Raw genomic sequence first — 21,096 nt, forward strand, 5'->3', positions numbered from 1 at the left:
TTTGAGCACAGTGTATAGACTATACTAAAGAAGCTAAGGAGGCTCACAATGACCTAACTAGCCTTTGTTGGTACTATTTAGAAGGAAGTGTGTTTTAAAGATGCTGGTAAACATGTTTAAACAGTAGTTAATGAGAGAGGGATCAAGTGTAATTGGGAAGCTAGGCTCACAAAAGGCGCATCTGGCCTGAGTACTTGTGCTTCAGTAAGCTCAGCATCTGGCACATGGCCTGTTCTAACTGTACAAGAGCTGTTACAAGCGAGAGCAGCAGGGGCTTGGAAAGTAAAGATGAAAATCTGACAGTTTGCTTAGACTGTTACCTATGAAAATAAGTGGATTGATCATAAAAATAAAGGTCAGATCAAACAGTAGTAGGAAGGTATGGTGGCACATACTTTTAATTCCAGCATTTGGGAGGTAGAGACAGTTCATAACTTGTGGGAGTCAGTGTTCTCCTACACCATGGAGACCAGAAGGCTATCAGGTTCAGTAACAAGCACAGTAACCAAGTAAGTTCCAAGCTAGCCTGGGCTACACAGCTAATTCTGGGCTAGCCAGTACTACATAGTAGGAGGGATGGCTCAGCAGTTAAGAACTTATTGCTCTTTCAGAGGACTTAGTTTTGGTTCTTAGTATTTACTTGGTGGCTTACAACCATCTATAACAGACATTTGCTGCCACCTTTTGATCTTCTTAGAAATCTGGCATGAACACAGTATATGAGTGTATACATACATGCAGGCAAAACACTCATAAATCTTAAAAAGAACAAAAGCTCGAAACAGGAGCAAAGATAAACCGAGACAACTTGAATTATACTGTTGAACTTGAAACATACTTTTATGTATTAATCACTTTTTTCATTTTTTTCTTAGACAAGGTCTCGTTATTACCTTCCTGCCTCCATCACCCAGGGCTGAGATTATAGGAATATGCTATTCTATCCAACAACCGCATTTTTAGTGTCAGCCAAGTTATCCAGACTGGTCTTATTTTAATCTTATAATAGTTATACAACTTAATAGACTTAAAATTAGACACAGTAGATATGTGATTTTCAGCTGGTTATTTTAATTGGCTGTGCATTATAGTTTATATATAACATAATAACAAATTATGTTATTTATTCATTAGACTGTTAATCCTTTGAAACTGTTTAGTTTACTCAGAGTTTCTAAACAGATTGCTCAGAATTATGTGAAATAGATGCTTCTTTTTACTTCCTCCGCCATTACCTTTCTTTTCAATTTTCTACAAAACAAACAAACCAACCCCTTACCTGTGGTACCAGAATGAACAGATAAGGACCTTTCTATCTGGAGTGGTGACATCATCTGTATTGTTAATTTTGCTAAGTAGATGGCTTCATATTCCTAAAAAAAGATTTTAAATAGTTCAGATACAAGATGAATGTATACACTTGTATTCTTAGTTTATAGGCAAAGGGCTGGCACTATCATCTTGCAAAAGGAATGAAGGTTCACAGTTCCTATCTGGTAACTGTCAGTTACTATAATTAGAAACCAAGTTCAATAGCTCACTGCCAGACACAATGTATCTTCTGCTACTGGGCATTAACTATAACGGTCTAATTCTATATGTTAAAATAGCACAAAGGATAGAGGGACCCAAAACTTAAACCTGCAATTTTATTAAATGGTTCTAAGAATCAATAAAAACAAAATTATCTTTTCCCAGTTTTCCCTGAACAAGTTTATCTTCCTCATCTCACAAGGACTTTGAAAGAGGTAATTACTCCTTCCCTTTGCAAAGTCTTCAACCTTCCATCCCTGAAACCAGAGCACCAGTATCTTCTTGCTACATCACTAGCCATCTCCTTTGCAGTTTTATTTCCAAATCCTCTACATGCCTGAGTGCTGTAGTATTCTGCCTTTGAAATGTTTCTCCTTCTTCCGCCTCTTCCTCTCTCTCCTCCTCCTCCTGATACAATCTCAAAGAACTGAGACTGGCTTCCAATGTGCTATTTAGGCAAGACTGGCCTTGATCTCTGATCCTCCTTCCTTCTGAGATTGCAGGTGTATAACAGTATACCTGGCAAATGTGACTTCATCAAATACTCCTTTACGCCGGGCAGTGGTGGTGCACGCCTTTAATCCCAGCACTTGGGAGGCAGAGGCAGGCAGATTTCTGAGTTCGAGGCCAGCCTGGTCTACAGAGTGAGTTCCAGGACAGCCCTGACTACAAGAGAAACCCTGTCTCGAAAAAACAAAACAAAACAAAACAAAACAAAATTATTCCTTTACCCTGTTACTAGGAATGGATCCCAAAGGCTTATCCATCCTAGCAAGCAAGGTGAGAAAGCAGTCTGCTGCTAGCTATACTCCCCAGTCTTTTTTTTTTTAAAGATTTATTTATTTTTATTTTATTTATGAGTACACTATTGCTGCCTTCAGACACACCAGATGAGGGCATCAGATCCCATTACAGATGGTTGTGAGCTACCATGTGGCTGTTGGGAATTAAACTCAGGACTTCTGAAAGAGCAGATGGTGCTCTTAACTGCTGAGCCATCACTCCAGTCCTAATAGCTGTTTTTGTTTGTTTGTTTTTACTAGTCTTGAACTCACAGCAATATGCCTGCCTTTGCTTCTGAAGCAGAGGCAGGGGCAGAGGGGCAGAGGGGCAGAGGGGCAGAGAGGGGCAGAGAGGGGCAGAGAGGGGCAGAGAGGGGCAGAGAGGGGCAGAGGCAGGCAGATCTCTGTGAATTCCAGGACAGCCAGAGCTACATGATAAACAGAAACAAAAATTATTAAATAAAGATGCAAACTGGAATAATCATCAGATTAGTCAGATTATAATATCAAGTATTTAGAAAGTAAATTCTACAACTAAGCTGTATAGACAAGGCATTTTATTCATCCTATACTCTGCCTTAAACAGAGTGGACATAGGAGTTCATTACCTGAAGTTGGTGGACAAATCCAGCATTAGGATTAATACAAAATCTCCTTTCTTGGACATAAGCAAATGCATCTCTGAAAATGGAAGAAGAAAAATTAATATAAAGGACCTATTTAATGAAATAATCTAAAATATTTTTTCAATTTTAAATTTATTTGAAGGTGGGTGGGAGATAATATTGTGTACCTTAAATCCCAGCCCTCAGGAGGCAGAGGCAGGTAGATATCTGAGTTCAAGGCCAGCCTGGTCTACAGGGTTGTTTCAGAACAGCGGGGGCTACACAGAAAAACCCTGTCTCAAATAAACCAAAGAGGAATTTATTTGAAATTTCCCCCAAGGCTGGGGATAGAACTGTTTAGCTAACGCAAGGCCCTGGGTTCAATCCCCAACACAGTAGAAAAAAAACCTGCAACATAAAAAACCACCTAAATAATCTGCCAAAATAGTAAACAATAGTCATTCATAATACTACAGAGAGGTGATGAGTCGTGGTGGAGAGAAGTTAGGCCAACTAAATTCACAGTTCCTAGGCTCACCACCTACAACAGGAAACTTGCTCCATGGTTTTTCACTGGTAAATCAGGCATTGTGATGCTGCTTCTGGAGGACTGCTGTGCAGATGAGAGAAGTGCGAAGCACTTCTGCATGCGGCATACTTGTCCCATGGTGCACATGCACAAACATTAAATGAGAAGTGAACTCCTTTGTGTTATAAGCTTAGATGTGATATCTAGTAGTAAACACCACGGATCAAGAGATTATATGACAAGATCCCAAATAAGAAAAATATTTTTCAACTGTTTGCATTCAGATATTTAAAAACTGTATCAATCAAAATTTATACATGTATACAGTGTGTTCTAATTTGCCCTATTCCCCTCATCCTTATGAACCCAGCCACAACGCCATCTGGGCTCTGGATCCTTGCCTCCTCAGTCTACCAGTCCCTTTCTGGTATTAATCACTTTTGGTGTTGTGAACCTGTTGTGTAGCAGTTTCCTTCAAGGTTGTAACATTCCTTCCTGTAGGGAACCCAAAGAAACAAGTCAAAAGCTTCAGGAAGTCCCTGAAACTGACCAGATTTAGAAGCCTTTCTCTCCATAGTAAAGAGTAAAGACTGATGCAGTCACCCTCAGACAAACCAAACTGCTTCAAAGAAGGAGATAACCACTAAGCTGCCTGAAAGAGCTTTACACTCAAGGACTAAGTCATATGGAAAGAACATTCTTTAAGCAGTTGAGTGTGTTCCAGATTCCCAGCATTTGTGACCTACCACACAGGCAGGGGCGGGCTTTGGTGATGTCAACTGTCTTTGATTCATTTCTGCTCCTCTAAGTAATTTCTCAACCATATTTCTGTCAGTAACCCTAATAAAATTCATTGGTTCACCAAGTTGGGCTGTGGTGATTGATACCCATACTTTGGTCTATTGTGGACTCCATATGGGAGGTAAGTAGGTATGTACTAAATCTCCACAGGAAAAGTCTTGTCACTCAATAGACCCATTTAGTGTGTGACCTTGGATTGAAACTATCTACTGGAGCCTGTAGGGTCATCAATGGATAACTGACAGCGAAGTTTTCTACTCTGCCTAAATCTGTCAGAGGCAACTACATAAAAAATGTGTATGAGAGCTTTGCTTGTGTGTGTGTGTATGTATGTGTGAGGTCTGCATGAGGCCAGAAAAGTGTTGAATTCCCTGAAACTGTTAAAGTTATAAGCCTCCACGTAGTGCTGGGTACTAAAGCCAGGTCCTCAGCCAGCCATTTCTCACAAATACTTTGAAGTTTTCTGTTTGGAAGTGATATAGAGTGGACAGGATTTCTAGCTTTCTTAATACTAAGAAAGGTAATACTGTATACTAGTAGTTTGATTTTTATTACATTTTTATTATGAAGGTCTTATTCTCTTTAAAAAAAAAAATCTATATACTGATTGTAAGAGATGATTTTGAGTGTGAAAGATCACCCAGATTTATAAGAGGTGCTACAGACAATTCCTAATTACTTGTTTCTTTTCTTAGACAGGGTCTTGATTTGCAGCCTTGAATTTTCAGTAATCTTACTTTAAATCTGCTGAGTATTTTGATTACAGGCATATTCTACTATTCTACTATACCCAGTAGATGTCAACTGAAGTAAGATAAACACCGACATTTGTATCCAGAGTTTTTAAGCTGAAACTAATCAATTCCCTAATGGCAATTTTCCAGTTTTGCCTAACCAACTATGAGTATCTATCTATAAAATATCTATCTATATTAAACCTTAAATTCCCAACTATTGTATTAAGTCTACTTCAGTGAGAGTGAACTGTTGCTAGGTTTGAATGTTAGCTTACCTGTACTTCATCCCAAAGGTCTCCATGATGTATGCAATAACAAAGGCGGCACTGAAGACAGAGAAACAATTAGAAAACACAACTCATAACTAAACACAAGAAACAAAGATTATCTATCTTCATACCTTCTAGAGATACCTGCATTCCCATGGACAAGAACTTTTCCTGAAAAAATTAAAAAAATAGTTAATCATTTAAGAAAATAAGATTTTGAATGTAAAATATACTAAAGCCACATATCAGACTCTACAGTGAGTCTTCCTTAGATACTTTATTTCATGTACTTGCCACTTAGCTATTAATTTTCAAGTCTTTATTTTAATTATGTAAAGAATACAACAAATTTTAGGAGAAACTGAAAGTAGTGGAAGAATTTTAAAAAGCGTAAGATGAAATTAAGTAGCTGGGAAAATATACATTTGAGTATCATCTGCCATATAAAAATAGAATTTATCCTACATTCAGAAAAAATATCAACTAAAAGGTAATTGGAACAAAAACTCCTAAAAATAAACAAACACTACTGACTGGAGAGATGGCTTAGTGGTTAAGAGCACATGTAGCTCTTGCAGAGGACCAGGTTTGACTCTCAGCACCCACAGGGAAGCTCACAACTATCTGCACTCCAGTTATAGGGAATCAGATGAACTCTTCTGCAGGCTGCAGGCACACATGTAGTGCACATACATACATGTAGATAAGATACTCATACACACAAAAATAAATCTTTAATAACAAAAAAATTATTTACCTCCATTTTGTAAGCTTCCATCAATAAACTCTTTAGTCTGAGGGTAAGAGAGAGCGTGTTACAAAAAATAGTAGAGTAAGATGAACATATTATATAGTAAAACAAAAGGACGCTGAAAGTTACAGAGCAACATTGAATCTTTAAAAAAAAAAAAAAAAACCAACCCTTGGGCTGGCAAAATGGCTCAGCAGGTAAAGGCACCTACCACAAGCCTGATGACCTAAGTTCTATCCTGGAACACAAGGCAGAGAGAACAGACTCCCAAAAGCTGTCCTCTGATCTTCATATGCACATCATGGCACACACAAGTGTGTGTGCATGCATGATCATAAACACAAAAAATGTAATACAATTAAAAAAAACACCTCAATGAGGTGCCTGGTGAGATGGATCAGTGGTAAAACAGCACTCTCTGTCCAACTGCCCATGCAGAAGACCAGTGGTTGGTTCCTAGAACCCACATGATGGCTCAGAACCATCCCTAACTCCAGTTCTAGAGGATCCAATACTTTCTTCTGATTTCTGTGGGCTCTTGTATCCATGTGATACACATGCATATATTCAGGCAACATACAAAATGAGTATCAACAACAACAACAACAACAACAACAAAAACCCTCAGTGATACGACTTTTAAAGGTTTTTTTTTTAAATACTTCACTTTCTTTATAAAGTAAACCCTACTTTTTTTCCAGTTATAATAGAGTAGAAATAGTTTTACAATCTAAATTATTAGGCCAAATCATAAATCTTAAGTGATATAAAAATACTGATACTTACCATAGGAAAAAAACGTATTATGTTTTCAACTGGATTATCAGCAATATCCAAGACTAAATATCTGAAAACAAAGCACTTATGGTAAGTATACTCTCAGATAAATCTCTATACAAAAACTTGAAGTTTTAAAATAAAAATAACATTTCATTTCTTTATTTCTGATAAACTATCATTCTTAATTACATTTCTATCCCACTGATCTTCCATGTAAGCAACTTATCTATCTATGTGATGTCTGTGTATAAAAATTTTGACTTCTTTTGTTTGTTTTCTTCAAGATAACTTCTCTGTGTAGCTCTAACTGTTTTCGAACTTGATTTGTAGACCAGGCTAGCCTCAAACTTTAGAGATCCACCTGCCTCTACCTCCCAAGTACTGGGATTAAAAGCACTACCGTCCAGCTAACAGTCTGACTTTCTATGAGCTGTATGTTTTTTACTATGAGAAGATTTGTATCTATTTTTAACATAATATTTTTATTAGTTTTTTGAAAATTCCAACAGATGCATACAGTGTATTTTGATTATATTCATTTCCATTCGTTCCTCCATAGTTCTCCAGAACAGAGATTTTACATCCTCCTCTCAACAAACTTCGCACCCCTTAAAAAAAGAAAACAAAAGATTTATTTTTTTCCTTTTCTTTTTTCCTACGTAGCTCTGGCTATTCTGGAACTCTGCCTCCCCAGTGCTGGGATTGTGTGCTATTAAGGTATCATAATTAGTTTTTAAAAAGACTTTATTATATGAATGAGTATTTGACCTGTATGTATGTATGTATGTACATCATCTCATGTGTGCCTGCTACCCAGGAAAGATAGTGAGGGCATCTGGATCCCTTCAAACTGGAGTTACAATGGCTGTAAGCTACCATGTGCATGCTGGGAACCAAATCCAGGTCCTCTGCGAGAGCAGCCAGTACTCTTATAACCACTGAGCTATTTCTCCTGCCTCTGATAACTTTTGGTAATCATAAAAAGTGCAAAATAATTTTCAGAGTATCATTATCTCTAGGGACTGTGTCATAGACTTATGTTGTCTGAGGACATTTAAAGCCTTACAACATAACATCTGATATCTCAGTATAAAATGTTTATCTAATTAAAAAAAAAACATAAGTAGTAAAGACAGCTTCAGAGTCAATCTAGAAAATCAGTACAAAAGTACATCTACCCCTCACTTCCATTTCCCATCTCTATCAGTTCCCTGGGAGTTGGGGGGAAGATGATTCTCTAGAGGTCTGGTGTTCCTTGTCTTGGCACCTTCAGAGGACATTTCAAATGACTGTGAAAGAGGGAGTTCAAAAAAATGGTGTGGTGGCCCAGTTCTGTAGTTCCTGCAGTTGGGAGGTCAAGGCCGGAAGTTCCAGGCCTGAGTTCCAGGCCTGAGCTACTGAGATCCTAGTTTCAAAAAAAAAAACAAAACAAGGGGCGGAGAGATGACTTGGTGGTAAACAACATGTGTTGCTCTTTTACAGGTAGCTCACAACTGCCTGTAACTTCAACTCCAGGGAGACTGGATACTTCTGGGCCCCAGGGTACCTGCACTCACATGCACATAGCCACACATCTATACATAATTAAAAATAATACATCTGATTTGAGAAAAGATAAATTAAAATAAAAAAAAAAAGCCATAATGAAACTAAAAAAAAAATAATAATACATCTTTTTAAAATTTCTGGTGAAACACTGAGTCAACCATTCATTGTTTTGAACTGATCTTTAGTAAAGCAAAAAATAGCTACAAGAATTCTTATTGTGGAGTTTCATGGTAGAAAAGAAAATACGGTACCTTCACTATACTATGCTTTTTTGCATGGTATATTTTCTTTTTTTTTTGCAAAAAACTTCTAACTTCAACCTATCCAATATCATTTGTTTAGGAAAAAACTTTAGCTAAATTATGAAATTAGTATTATAAACCAGTACTTCCCAGGCTCCTGTTAAACTTAATTCAATTGACCCCTGGAAAGAGAAGGAAAGCAGTACCATCAACAGCCAAGCTGCAGACCCAGAGAATACTAAGGCAGAAGCCTTTACAGAAACCACACCCAGCCCTACAGCCAACACCCTCTACTAGTCCCAAGTCAAAACCCATGGATCAATTTTAATCTTGCCATTAACACCTCCAACTCTAAAACTGCAGTAAGTCAAACATTTCCTTCATGGCTAAAAAGTTAAGACACAAACATTCCTCACAGTTAAAAAAACAAAAACAAAAACAAAAACATAAGAATACTTAAAACTTTAGCTGGGTGTGATGATTTACACCACTAAATCCAGCACTCTGAGGCACAGGCAGGGGGATTTCTGAGTTCAAGGATAGCCTGGTCTATAGAAAGATCCAAACTTTGTCTTGAGGGGGACTTTTTTTCAAATGTTTTTTCTAATAGTATAGTGTATAATAACTGATGACAGTATAGAGTATAATGTATAGTAGCTTCACAGGAGGCTGAGGCAGAGAGGTCACTTTTGAGTCCAGTCTGAGCAGCAAACTGCCTTGCAGACAGAAAACAAACAATTCTAACAGTGGAAAAGTTGTACAGGATGAAATAGATTCCTTGCTATCTTGGACCATGACTTTCCCTTCTCAGAAGCAACTACTCAAGCTTCAGTGTACATATAAGAATACATGAACTTGGGACTGGAGCTGGGCATGACACACACCTTTAATTCCACCACTGGAGAAGCAGAGGCAGACAGATCTTTGAATTCAAGGTTAGCCTGGTCTACAGAGTGAGTTCCAATACAGCCAGGGTTTCACGGAGAAACCCCATCTCAAAAACAAACAAAGAAACAAACAAACAAATGATAAAAAGAAAGATAGACAAACAGACAAAATTAAATTTTGGATTTGAACAGATGGCTCAGTGGTTAAGAGGACTTGGCTGCTTTTGCAGGGAACCTGGGTTTGGTTCTCAGCACCAACAAGGCAATTCACAACTAGTTCCAGGGGATCTGATGTCCTCTTCTGATTTCCAAAGGCACTTACATGGTACAGAGATATACATGCAGACAAAACACATACACAAAGCATACGTATTTTAAATACTGGGACTATACATCTATGTGTACCCTGCTTTGTTCTTATAATCACTAAGATCAACATACACATCTGTTTAATTCCTGTGTAGTTACATAATATTTTACTACATGCTCACACATTCAAATGCTTTATACTCATTTTTATAAGTAGTAATGCAAAGAATTAAGATGTTTTTAACATTTGGTTTATGTATCCTAAGTTTAAAAACTATTTCTAACAAATACTTTATATGGAGATAGAATATCTCTTTAAAGATATTAAAAAGAACCATTGGTAGTAGGCTCTCTCCCAATAATCAAGTGGCTCATTGCCTTTGTCTTTAGCATGTGTAATACAGCCTATACTACTGTTCTATTATTTGTCTTATTTATGAATCAGGTTCAATTTGGAGCCCAGCCTCCTAAGTGGTAGGATTATAAGCATGTACCACCACATCCAGCTTATTTTTAAAATGAACCTAAAATAACAAATATTAAGATTATTAATTATTCAACTGCAGTAATTAGGAGATAAATGGGAAAGCTAAAATTATATGACAAAGTATTTAACTCCACCAGATTGAAACAAATTTCAGTATTTTATAACTTTGTCTTGGAGAAATAATAAGGGAACAGTCACTCATACTTGACTGAAACATAAACAAATACACTGCACTGGAGGGCAATCTGTAATGCCTATTAAAATGTATCATACTCATATTCTTAGGTCCAACATTTCTATAAATTTACCCTATCAGTATATTCACATATAAACTAAATGACATGCTCAAAGATGGTCATGGCATATTTCAAGAATACAAAAGAAAGTCTGCAAATATAGAAATGTGCAGTAAGACATTGACTGAAGCTGGCTATGGTATACACAAATGTAATCTTAGTCCTTAGGAAGCAGGGGCAGGACAATATTCATTTAAGACCAGCCTTGGCAACATAATAAGACCCTGTCTCAGAAAGACAGACAGACAGACAAAGAGAATATATGAGGGTTTCGAGGAAGACCAAGGAGATAGCACATTGGGTAGGGCACTAGACATAAGTGAAAGGGCCTGAGTTCAAATCTCCAAAACCATATAAAAATCTTGGTAGGGGAGATAGAGAAACAGCTCAGTAGTTAAATGAACTGGCTACTCTTCCAGAGGACTGAGGTTTGATTCCCAGCATCCATGTGATAGCTCACAGCTGTAATTCCAGTTCCGGAAGATCTGATGCCCTCTTCAAATTTCCATGGGCATCAAGTGCAAAACAGTACACCGACATACATACAGGCAAGACACCCATACATGTAAAATAAAAGTTTTTATGCAATATATTTTGATCACAATTTTTCCCTTTCCCTAACCCTTCCCATATCCTCTACACCTCCATTCCCAATCAATTTCAGCTGTTTTTCTATTAAAGACAGACAGACAGACACACACACAAGTCAAAACAAAGTAAACAAAACCCCACAAGACAAAATATACACAGAAAATATATACAAATATATTTTTGTGGCATGGGGCCTCCCCTGTAAGTCCAATTCCAGGGGCATGTGCACTCATGTGCCCATATCCACAGAAAGACAAACATACACATAATTAAAAATATTATCTAGAAAAGAAAAGCAAGGTTTGGAAGCTCAGATCTGTAATCCCAGTACTCCAATGGCAAGATGGGACGCATAGGCTTCAGGGGACTCCCCTGAAGCCCGTGGGCCAAACTAACATAGCATATGCTGCTGCAAACAATAAAAGACCAAGTCTTAACTCAGTTGCTTCTTGACTTCTGTATGTTATCAGGGGTGGGAGCCGACTCAAAAACTATTAAGTCAAAACAACCTTATTTACAGAAATATGCTTCTGAATGGACACAATGAAGAAAAATAGTAGGTGCCTTTGAGGAAGGGGACTGAGTACCTAGGAGATAAGGAGTACAGAAACACAGTCTAGAATTATGAATCAGATTTAAATATTTTAAATAAATTCTATTAAAATATATACTATATAGCTGACACTTGTGAAATATCTGAAAGTTATATTATGTAACAAACTTAAAACCAAGTCATTACAGGACAGAGAAAATGCTTACCTATCATGCTTGGGGCTCTGTGTTTAATCTTAAAATACTTTGAAGATCAATAATAATAATAATAATAATAATAAAACAACAATACATGTTTTGTCCTTAACATTTTTTCTATAAAGCACAGCAATAATTCTTACCTAAATAATTGTTGAAAGTTTGGTTTAATAAAGTTTGCTTCAATATTTTGCCGTATGCAAATTATATGAGTTATGCCATGTTTCTGCAATATAGGTAGCTATAAAAAAAAGTGGGGAGAGATAATAGTTTAAAATACAGAACATCACATTACAATAATATGTCTCAAAATAGACAAGACTCATATCTAATTATTAAGTACAGAAGATTAAAGCTAATTATTGGTAAGTGACCTGACATGATCCACAAGACAATTCAATGATTCAAGCTTAACACACAAAATGTTCTCTGAACTTTAACATGGACATCATTTATGTTTATTTCTTGAGCTTGACGAGAACTTAAAAGATGATTTTTCAAGAAACCAGTACTACTAACAATTGTGGCTAAAACCAGAGAGTTTAGAATCATGAGTTCCTAAGCTAGAAATCCTAGGTCTGCCAATGACCTGAGCTCTGTGGCTCAGTTTTGTTCTGTGAGAATGGGAAACATTACCCTTACCTGAGCAGTTACGATAATTGTAAGGAAAGAAAAAAATGTGTACTATAAAGACAGTCTAAACAAAGTCATGAGATGGAAAGCCCATGCGTGAGCATGACCTTTACAGGACAAAGAAAAGAGCCTGCTCACTCTATCCCCCATAAAGCAGAGATACACCATCTGAGAGACAAAGTCAGGCTCTCAAGAACTCACTGTGTGAGGCAAGTGATTTTCTCAGCAGTGTCCAAATTAACTAAACAATATGGTTTTCTTAAGTTAATTGGAGTTGTTAACTGTATTTTCTGAGTATATCCTGGTATATAAGCAGGAGTGTTTGTTGAATTACTTAGAAGTGTTTGATGGGATTAATAGAGCCAATGTTCTATGTTTACATGTATGCAAACTCCAAAATTAACAGCATTTATTCTTTAATTTACACTTAATAATTAAGATAAAGTTTCTGCATCTACTTTTTTTACTAATATGAAAAACCACAAGAGGGCATGAAGAAATCTGCTGTAAGTGGGCATGGTGGCACAAGCCTTTAATATTAGTACCTGGGAGGCAGAAGTGGTGGTGGATCTGAGTTTGAGGTTATCTTGGTCTACATAGCAAGTTCCAAGTCAGCTTGAGTTACATAGTGAAACCTTGTCTCAAATAGTAACAACAAAGAAAGCAAACCAAACCAACCCAAAAACTCCTTTAAAAGCTTTCAAGGCACATTTTAAAGCAAAGCTTATCAGAATGAAATTCTAATGCAATAGCAGAATGTATTTGTACCTTTCAATAGAAGCATTTATAAAAAGTAAACTATGACCTTACCTTCTAAATACAAATAGACAAAAGTTATAAAAAGATAGATCACTGGCTAACAAGCAACCTGAATTAATCTCTTTTATTTAAATGGTATTTGGACACAGTAAGATATGCCTTTAGTAAATCAATCTTTTAAAAGGTGTTCATCTCTCTAGGTTTCTTTATCCCCAGTACTAATTTTTATGGTCAAAAGGTACTTTTGTGGGGGTGGTATGAGTAGAAATTTGGGATATATTATGGTAACTCAGATTGAGAAATATGCACAAAGACAACAAAGGATTAACAGGAGTTGGTGGAGGACAAGAGAGGGAACAGGTATGTGTTTAAATATCAAAATGGTTTATATACATGAAATAAAAATGTCATAGTAAAACCAATTACTAGGCATAATTATAAATGCTAATATGGGTACAAATGATTGTGAGGACTTGCATCTGGTCATTACATTCTAGGGCAACAGCTTTGCCGACACCATCTTCCAGGAAGTCAAAGCTCTATTTGTTTATTCACTGTTGTATCATCTACCCTTTCCAGCTTCCTTGTTGGTCATCTCACTAACAAGAACCTTCAAACTTCAGGATGACTCTGAAAATTATTGACATGAAACTATCATACAAAAGTATACTGAATTCTGAATCAGCAAGCCCTTGAGGAAAATATGCTATATACAATGTTTCACACTATATATCACTCAAAAAGAATTAGTACCATCTCCATAATTCATAAAGCTGAGAATTCCTTAGAAAGTGGCAAGATCACCACTAAAAACTAAAATAAACACCCCCATCCTAACTGAGCAACTGAAGAAGCCTATTTCCAATGTAAAGGAAGAACCATTATAAAACATGTACTCTTACTTTGATAAAAGTTAACACCCCGTTCTATTTCCTTCTCTGATACTTTGCATGTATACTGGTCAGAAGATGCCTGGCAGGTACAGATATAACATTTTAAGATAGTAAATAGATTAATAAAATTTACAGGATTGGTAAATCTATCAAACATAAGATTTCATGAGAAAAATAAATTATAAAAACTCACTTGTAATTTGTGGTGAATCACTTCAAAACTATTAATGGTCCAGTAAATTTAAAAGTAGGTTCAAGTATTATGAACACAGTTGTATATAAATGTTTCCTAGTATAAAACTCTTACTATTAAAAACTTACCCGATAAAAAGTTGGTTTACTAAAGTCTCTTGGAGAACCTAACCTAAAGTTCATACCTTGCTTTTCATAGCAGAAGAGTATGGGCCTAAGAACAATCCAGGCAAAACTTCCTAGGGGGAAAAATACATACGTAAATTTTAAACCTATAGCAAATATGTATCATATAGCTCAATTTGTTTCTGTGTCCAGGGGCTAATAGCTTTTGCAATATTCTGGTTAAGACTTTGATCAGGGAGCATTTCCCAGGCACATTTAGCAAACTGAGACGAGAAACACAGGTGTGCCTTTATAAATTGAAGCGAGATGTTCCCAATTATGTTTTACTCTAAAAAGCCAGATATTTGAGATCCTATAATGCTTTTCTATAAGTAGGACTGGATATAATCAGCAAATTATATTATTGATGCCCACATTAACAAATCTTTTTTAACGTCTATTATCAGCTATAGCCTAAAAATAAAACAAGCATAAAGAAAATCATCCCATTAGAATTACATTTACACTAACTTTTATTTGGTCAAAACAAAAAACAGTGCAATAGCCAGGTGTAGTGGAACTTAGCTATAATCCCAGCACCCAGGAGGTTGAGGAGGAGGATCCTGAGTTTGAGCCAGTCTGGGTTACATAGTAAGTTCCAGGCCAGTAGGAGGAACTCACATCAGACCCTGTTCTTTCTTCAGAAACAAAGCAGCACTAGATGAAACAGGATACAACTGTCATCACAGTAAGTAAATGCTCAGCTAACTGTAATCAATCCCTGTAGATAGCACTGTGTTCACTGGCTTTTTCATTTTAAAATAGCATTCTCCTAACATAGCTAAGGCTGGCCCTACACTCCAGGCAGTTCTCCTGCCTCAGCCTCTTGAGTGTAGAGATTATAGGAATGGTCCCGACAGCATCTTACAAGTATGAATTAAATTTTACTTATGTTTATATTCCCTATAGCGTCAAGTTAGTTCTCATATGGACTCACATACAGTTAAAGGTCTAAAAGGGAGCTTTCTTCTTTTCTCTCTCCGTTTTAATGGAGCAGAGTTGGGGTTTAATAAAACATGAGGCTTAAAAGAAAAACACTTAGAAGGAAAGCAAGACACCTACCTGAGAGCACTGATGTTGGCTTCCCAAAGAAGTGTCACTTAAAAAGTGAGTTTTCATTAAGAAAGGGAGCAGATCTTTGCAAGATATGGGATTAAGAGTGAGGGGCACTGCTTATCTTGAGGACTCACAAAGTTGACTACAAAGAATAAGAAACACCAAAGAGAACTCACTCCAAAGGATGAATAGTCAACTCACTGAATACTAGATAAATGAGTTATGGAGGTCAACTGGAATGGAGACATTAAAGAATGAAAAACTATCTAAAAGCTTCAATTATTTTATGGTCAAGTCTCTTGAATTTATCCAAATTAGACAGCAAAGAAAACTGCTTTAAAAGGAAAACAAGCATTCCATTTTTTTTTGTTTGCTTTTTTTGTTTTTTTGTTTTTGTTTTTCGAGACAGGGTTTCTCTGTGTAGCCCTGGCTGTCCTGGAGCGCACTCTGTAGACCAGGCTGGCCTCGAACTCAGAAATCTGCCTGCCTCTGCCTCCCAAGTGCTGGGATTAAAGGTGTGCGCCACCATCGCCTGGCAAGCATTTCATTTTTTAAATGAGGAAAAGCAGTGATTCATTAAACACATCCACATATTGCTATGATCTTAAATATAATCCAAGTAATATAAAAAATTCATTTTATATATTAAAATTTTTGACACAAATGGTACATATTTATCACATGATATTTTAATGTATATATACACTGTACAATACTCATAACTTGGTAAATACGACAAATCTACAGATTACGAACCAGCAGGTCTCCTTTGTCAAGCATAAGTTATTAAATAATAGGGGTTGTTTGAATAAATTAAAAGTTGCCATACCTGCATCTCCCGTCTCATAGGGTAAGTCCACTCCTTGGAAAGAAAAACAGAAATAAACAAACAAATAAAAATAAATAGCATGAAAAATATCACGTTGGCTCAAGTCTCACAATTTCAGATTGATCCTTGAAATCCAAGAGACAGAAACCAGAATCCTGAATGCTAGCTACCCTTTGAGCCCAGGGCTGCAAATAAATAAAAATAACCAGGTATGGTGGCATGTTTATAATACCAGAATTTAGATGATAAAATCCAGAGGATTGCCAAGTTCTTTGGCGGCCTGGTCTACACAGTGAATGCCAGGCCAACCAGGGCTTCTGTCTCTCTCTCTCTCTCTCTCTCTCTCTCTCTCTCTCTCTCTCTCTCTCACACACACACACACACACACACACACACACACTCTCTCCTATAGCAAACACCCCTGGTGACAGAAATCAGATTACAATTTGCCTGGTGTTATATCAGGTGGAATGCCTATAGACATTGGATACCTTTCTTCTTTTAGTTTCTTTTATTAAATTTAATTTTCTTTTGCTTTATGTGTCTGGGTGTTCGTCTGTCTGCATTATGCCTATGTACCACTTGTGTTCCTGGTTTCTTCAGAGGCAAAAGAGAGTGTTAGATCCTCTGGAATTGGGGTTATAGATGCTTGTGGGCTGCCATGTTGGTGCCTGAAGTCAACCAGGTACACTAGAAGACCAGCCGCCACTGAAACATCTCTCCAGGCTCAATGGGATACCTTTTTAAACTGATATAGATATTCTTCAATCTTAGCCTGGCATGATGGCACATGACTTTAATTTCAGCATTCGGAAGCAGAGGCAAACAGATCTCTGAGTTCAAGACTGCCCTAGTCAAAATGTGAGTTCTAGGATAGCCAGGGCTACACAGAGAGACCCTGTCCCAAACAAACAAATGAAAACAAAGATCACTTATCCAAAATGACAGACCATATAACAAAAATAAAGACTAATCCATGATAGGAAAAATTCAAAAGGAGAACTGTCTTAAGAGTTTTTATTGCTATAAGGAAACACCAGAGTAGAAGCAACTTGGGAGCAGGAAACAGTTTAATCTGGTTTACAAATCCCTAGTCACTGTCTACTGAGGGAAGCCACACCAGGAATTCAAACCAGATGGGAACCTGGAAGGAAGAGCTGACACAGAGGCAATAGAGGAGTGCTTCTTACTGGCTTCCTCCTCATAGTTTTCTCAGTTTGTTTTCTCAGAAAACAAACAAGCTATGACTATAGCTTGTGTCAGGCTGACAAAAAATTGGCAGCATAATACCTGTTCTAAAAGCTCAGTGTTACAAGCTCAGAAAAAAAAAAAAAAACACTTTTCAAGTACAAAGAATAAAAGGCAATCCTATATGAAAGCATCTCTGGAAAGGTAGCTCAGGCATCAAGACCAGAGCTTTGATTCCAGTGCTCATGTTATGGGCTAGGAAACCTAAAATGTGTATAACACCAGCTCTGAGGTAGGCAGAGCCAGGAGGATGGCTTGGGACTTCTGGCTTCCAGCTTTGCCAAGAAAACATGAGCCCCAGGTTCAGGCAGAGACCCTGGCTCAGAACAGCCATAGTGATAAATGACTGTGTGCATATACACAACATCCATTTATGTACACAAGTAAGACTTTATAATCCTTAAAAACTTCCTCCAAGCTGGGCATAGTAAACACCTTTAATCTCAGCATTGAAGCGACTGAGGCAGGTGGATCCCTGTGTGTTCGAAGCCAGCCAGGACAGACCCTACCTCCATCCATCCCCCCAATAACTTCTTATAAAAACCAATTTTATTTTTTAATAAATAAAAATAAATAAATAAATAAATAAATAAATAAATAAATTTTTGAGAAAAGATTTCCCTGTGTAGTCTTGGCTGTCCTGGAACTTGCTCTGTAGACCCAGCATGCCTGCAACTCTGAGATACATCTGCCCCTGCCTCTCAAGTGCTGGAATTAAAAGCATGTACCATCATGCCTGGCTATAATTTATAAGCAGATTCTTATTAAAGAAACTTTTTAAAATGTTATGTTAAAAAAAGTATTAACATTGTGTATATTTATACTTTATTTTAAATTCTACTTAAAGAATTTTATGTGTCCCCCAGAATTTTAGTTTTTAGAGATTTATTTTTATTACTTTACATGTATTAGTGTTTTACTTTTGTGTATGTATGTGTGCCATGTATGTGCCTGGCTCCCTCAGAGGCCAGAAGAGACCATCTATGTCTTAGTAGTGGTGCTGAAGTTGTAATCTGCTCTATGACTGCTCCTCTGCAAGTGCTCTCACCTGCTGAGCCTTCTCTCCAGGCTCACCTCGAGTCTAGACGCTCTAGATGCAGAGCTTACTTTCATCATTAGTACATCTCTACTCAGCCTTTCAACGTGAGCAAAAAACCTTATGGGAAACATATCTTTAAACAAAGACTGATTATACGAAGTGGCAATTGTAATTCCTGAGATTAACAGAATAGAAGAGAATCTTATTTTCAAGTCAGTAAAAACCAAAACAAAACAAAACCCAAAAACCAAAACAAAACAAAAAACCAACCAAAAAAAATTAGCCAAACTTGGTATCTGTGTGTTTCTTCAACCTACCAGTAGATAATGATTATCTTTTTCTTTTTTTGGTTTTCCAAACAGGGTTTCTCTGTGTAGCCCTGGCTGTCCTGGAACTCATTCTGTAGAGTAGGCTAGCACATTCACAGAGAAATGATTATCTTTTCCATAGAAAAGTTTCAATGATTTAGGCCAAAGACACTGTCATTTTTAGCGATGGTGCCCCTAATATTAAGCATGGTGCGTTACAAGGAATAACCACACAATGAGTGTGTATTCTGAAGATAGCTGCCATTTGGCTGTAGACATTGCAGCACTGATGGATCTCTGAGTTCAAGGCCAGCCAGGTCTACAGAGTGAGTTTGAGGACAGCCATGGATACAAAGAGAAACTCTATGTTGAGGGAAAACAAAATATTGAGTCTATGAAATCTGACAATAGACAGAATAGGAGAAAAGGCACACACCTTTATTATGTGCACAGGGTAAACATCCAATCCCAGTGATATATAGAAGCTTAAAGCTGAGCATGGTTGGCACCTGCCTGCAATCACAGCACTTAGGAGTCTAAGGTAGGATAGTAAGAGTTTTGAGACTATGTATGTGCTCGTGTCTAAGAAAGCTACACAAACCAGTAATCCAAGGACTCTTAGAACGGATGGTGTGTGATAAACCTGAGTGTGTGTGTGTATTTACTTCTCTTCTGTAAGTTTATCTTCTGTTGTTTACCGTTTACTGAACCCTTTTTTAGGATCAATTTCTAGGCAACTGGGTGGCATTCAGAAACCCTCTTCTGCATCTGCGATTTTATATATCCAAGTAACCAGCATGTCAAACAGCATTATTTTGGGGTAGACATTCCTAAATCCTTTCAATTTAGCAAGAAGCTAGGAAAAACTCAAAGCAACAGGATAAATGTGCTTTTTCATTAAAGTACTTTATCCCCCAAAAGATTTAAATCACGTGTAGGCATTCAATGCTATTAAATTACTTTAAGTTTTTTTTTTTAAAAAAGAACATCATAAAAGAGAAAATGAAATTTTAATCTCAATTTTTAACAAAAACAAGATTCCAAAGTTGTTTAACACTCCGTATAAGTTTGTAGATAATAGACCATGAAACTGTTCTCCATATTTATACCAAAAAAAGTTATTTCAAAAGGATGTGGTAGTACACATCTTTAAATCCTAGAATCCAGGAGGCAGAGGCAGGCAGATCTCTATGAGTTTGAGTCCAGCCTGGTCTATATACCAAGTTCCAGGACAGCCAGAGCTATACAGAGAAACCCTGTTGCTAATAATAATAATAATAATAATATTATTATTATTATAAGAATTAAAGCAAGTTGCATAGCAGCAAGAGAATGGAAAGTTATTTCCATTCACAGGTCACATACGCACATAACCTTATTTGGAGATCAACAAGTCTCACTGGAGTAAGTATGGATCAGAGAAAATTTCATCTGAAATTATTCCCGTTGTCATCATCAGATGCTGATCTTTGAGAGCTTTCTCATCTTAACCCTACAGCTATGGTGCGGATATGGTTTGAGTGTATCTCCCAAGGAACAAGTTTTGAAATGTCTAAACAAGGAATTAAAAGGTGGAAACTCAATCACAGTGTGCTGAGGGGGCTTCTGAAAGTGATTAGGTTTAGATAATGTAGTTAGCATAAACCTCATGACTATATCCTGAGTAAGAGGAAGACTAAATGGCTGACAGACAAGACAGACTAATGGATATATGACTGACACTGGGAGACATACATGGACACGTGCGCGCACACACACACACACACACACACTCCACAACCTACAAGAAGGCCATTACTCGCCTGGCAGTGATTTGATTTTCTATGCGGAAGAAACTGATGCCTTACATATATCACTGGGAAATAATAAGCCAATGTTGTTGATTTGATAAAAGCTATTATAAGAAGTTAACAGTTTTTGCAGGGTATAAATATAATAAAAGGGGTAGAAAAATTAAGCTCTAACTTCTAAGAATAGGGGACGGAGGAATTAAGATGTATTTAAAAACCCAAAAGAACTAGGAATCAGGACTCCACTGGCACTATGTACTGTGGTATATATATGCGAGTCTCCACTG

At 37.0% G+C, this 21,096-nt stretch overlaps 1 protein-coding gene across 1 annotated transcript in view; it reads right to left on the reverse strand.

Annotated features, from left to right (window-relative positions):
* Positions 1 to 21,096, reverse strand: part of Styx (serine/threonine/tyrosine interacting protein) — a 32,733-nt gene that overhangs the window by 5,067 nt on the left and 6,570 nt on the right. Inside the window, exons 2-10 of the mRNA XM_028758462.1 lie at positions 16,425 to 16,457; positions 14,560 to 14,613; positions 12,041 to 12,138; positions 6,794 to 6,854; positions 6,014 to 6,050; positions 5,388 to 5,427; positions 5,263 to 5,313; positions 2,924 to 2,996; positions 1,280 to 1,373 (exon numbers count right to left, since the gene is read on the reverse strand). Of these exons, the coding sequence (XP_028614295.1) occupies positions 1,280 to 1,373; positions 2,924 to 2,996; positions 5,263 to 5,313; positions 5,388 to 5,427; positions 6,014 to 6,050; positions 6,794 to 6,854; positions 12,041 to 12,138; positions 14,560 to 14,613; positions 16,425 to 16,457 (541 nt within the window). The remainder of the gene's footprint in view (positions 1 to 1,279; positions 1,374 to 2,923; positions 2,997 to 5,262; positions 5,314 to 5,387; positions 5,428 to 6,013; positions 6,051 to 6,793; positions 6,855 to 12,040; positions 12,139 to 14,559; positions 14,614 to 16,424; positions 16,458 to 21,096) is intronic.

Source organism: Grammomys surdaster, unplaced genomic scaffold, assembly GCF_004785775.1.
Source record: "Grammomys surdaster isolate TR1022 unplaced genomic scaffold, NIH_TR_1.0 126198, whole genome shotgun sequence".
NCBI classification, from domain to species: domain Eukaryota; kingdom Metazoa; phylum Chordata; class Mammalia; order Rodentia; family Muridae; genus Grammomys; species Grammomys surdaster.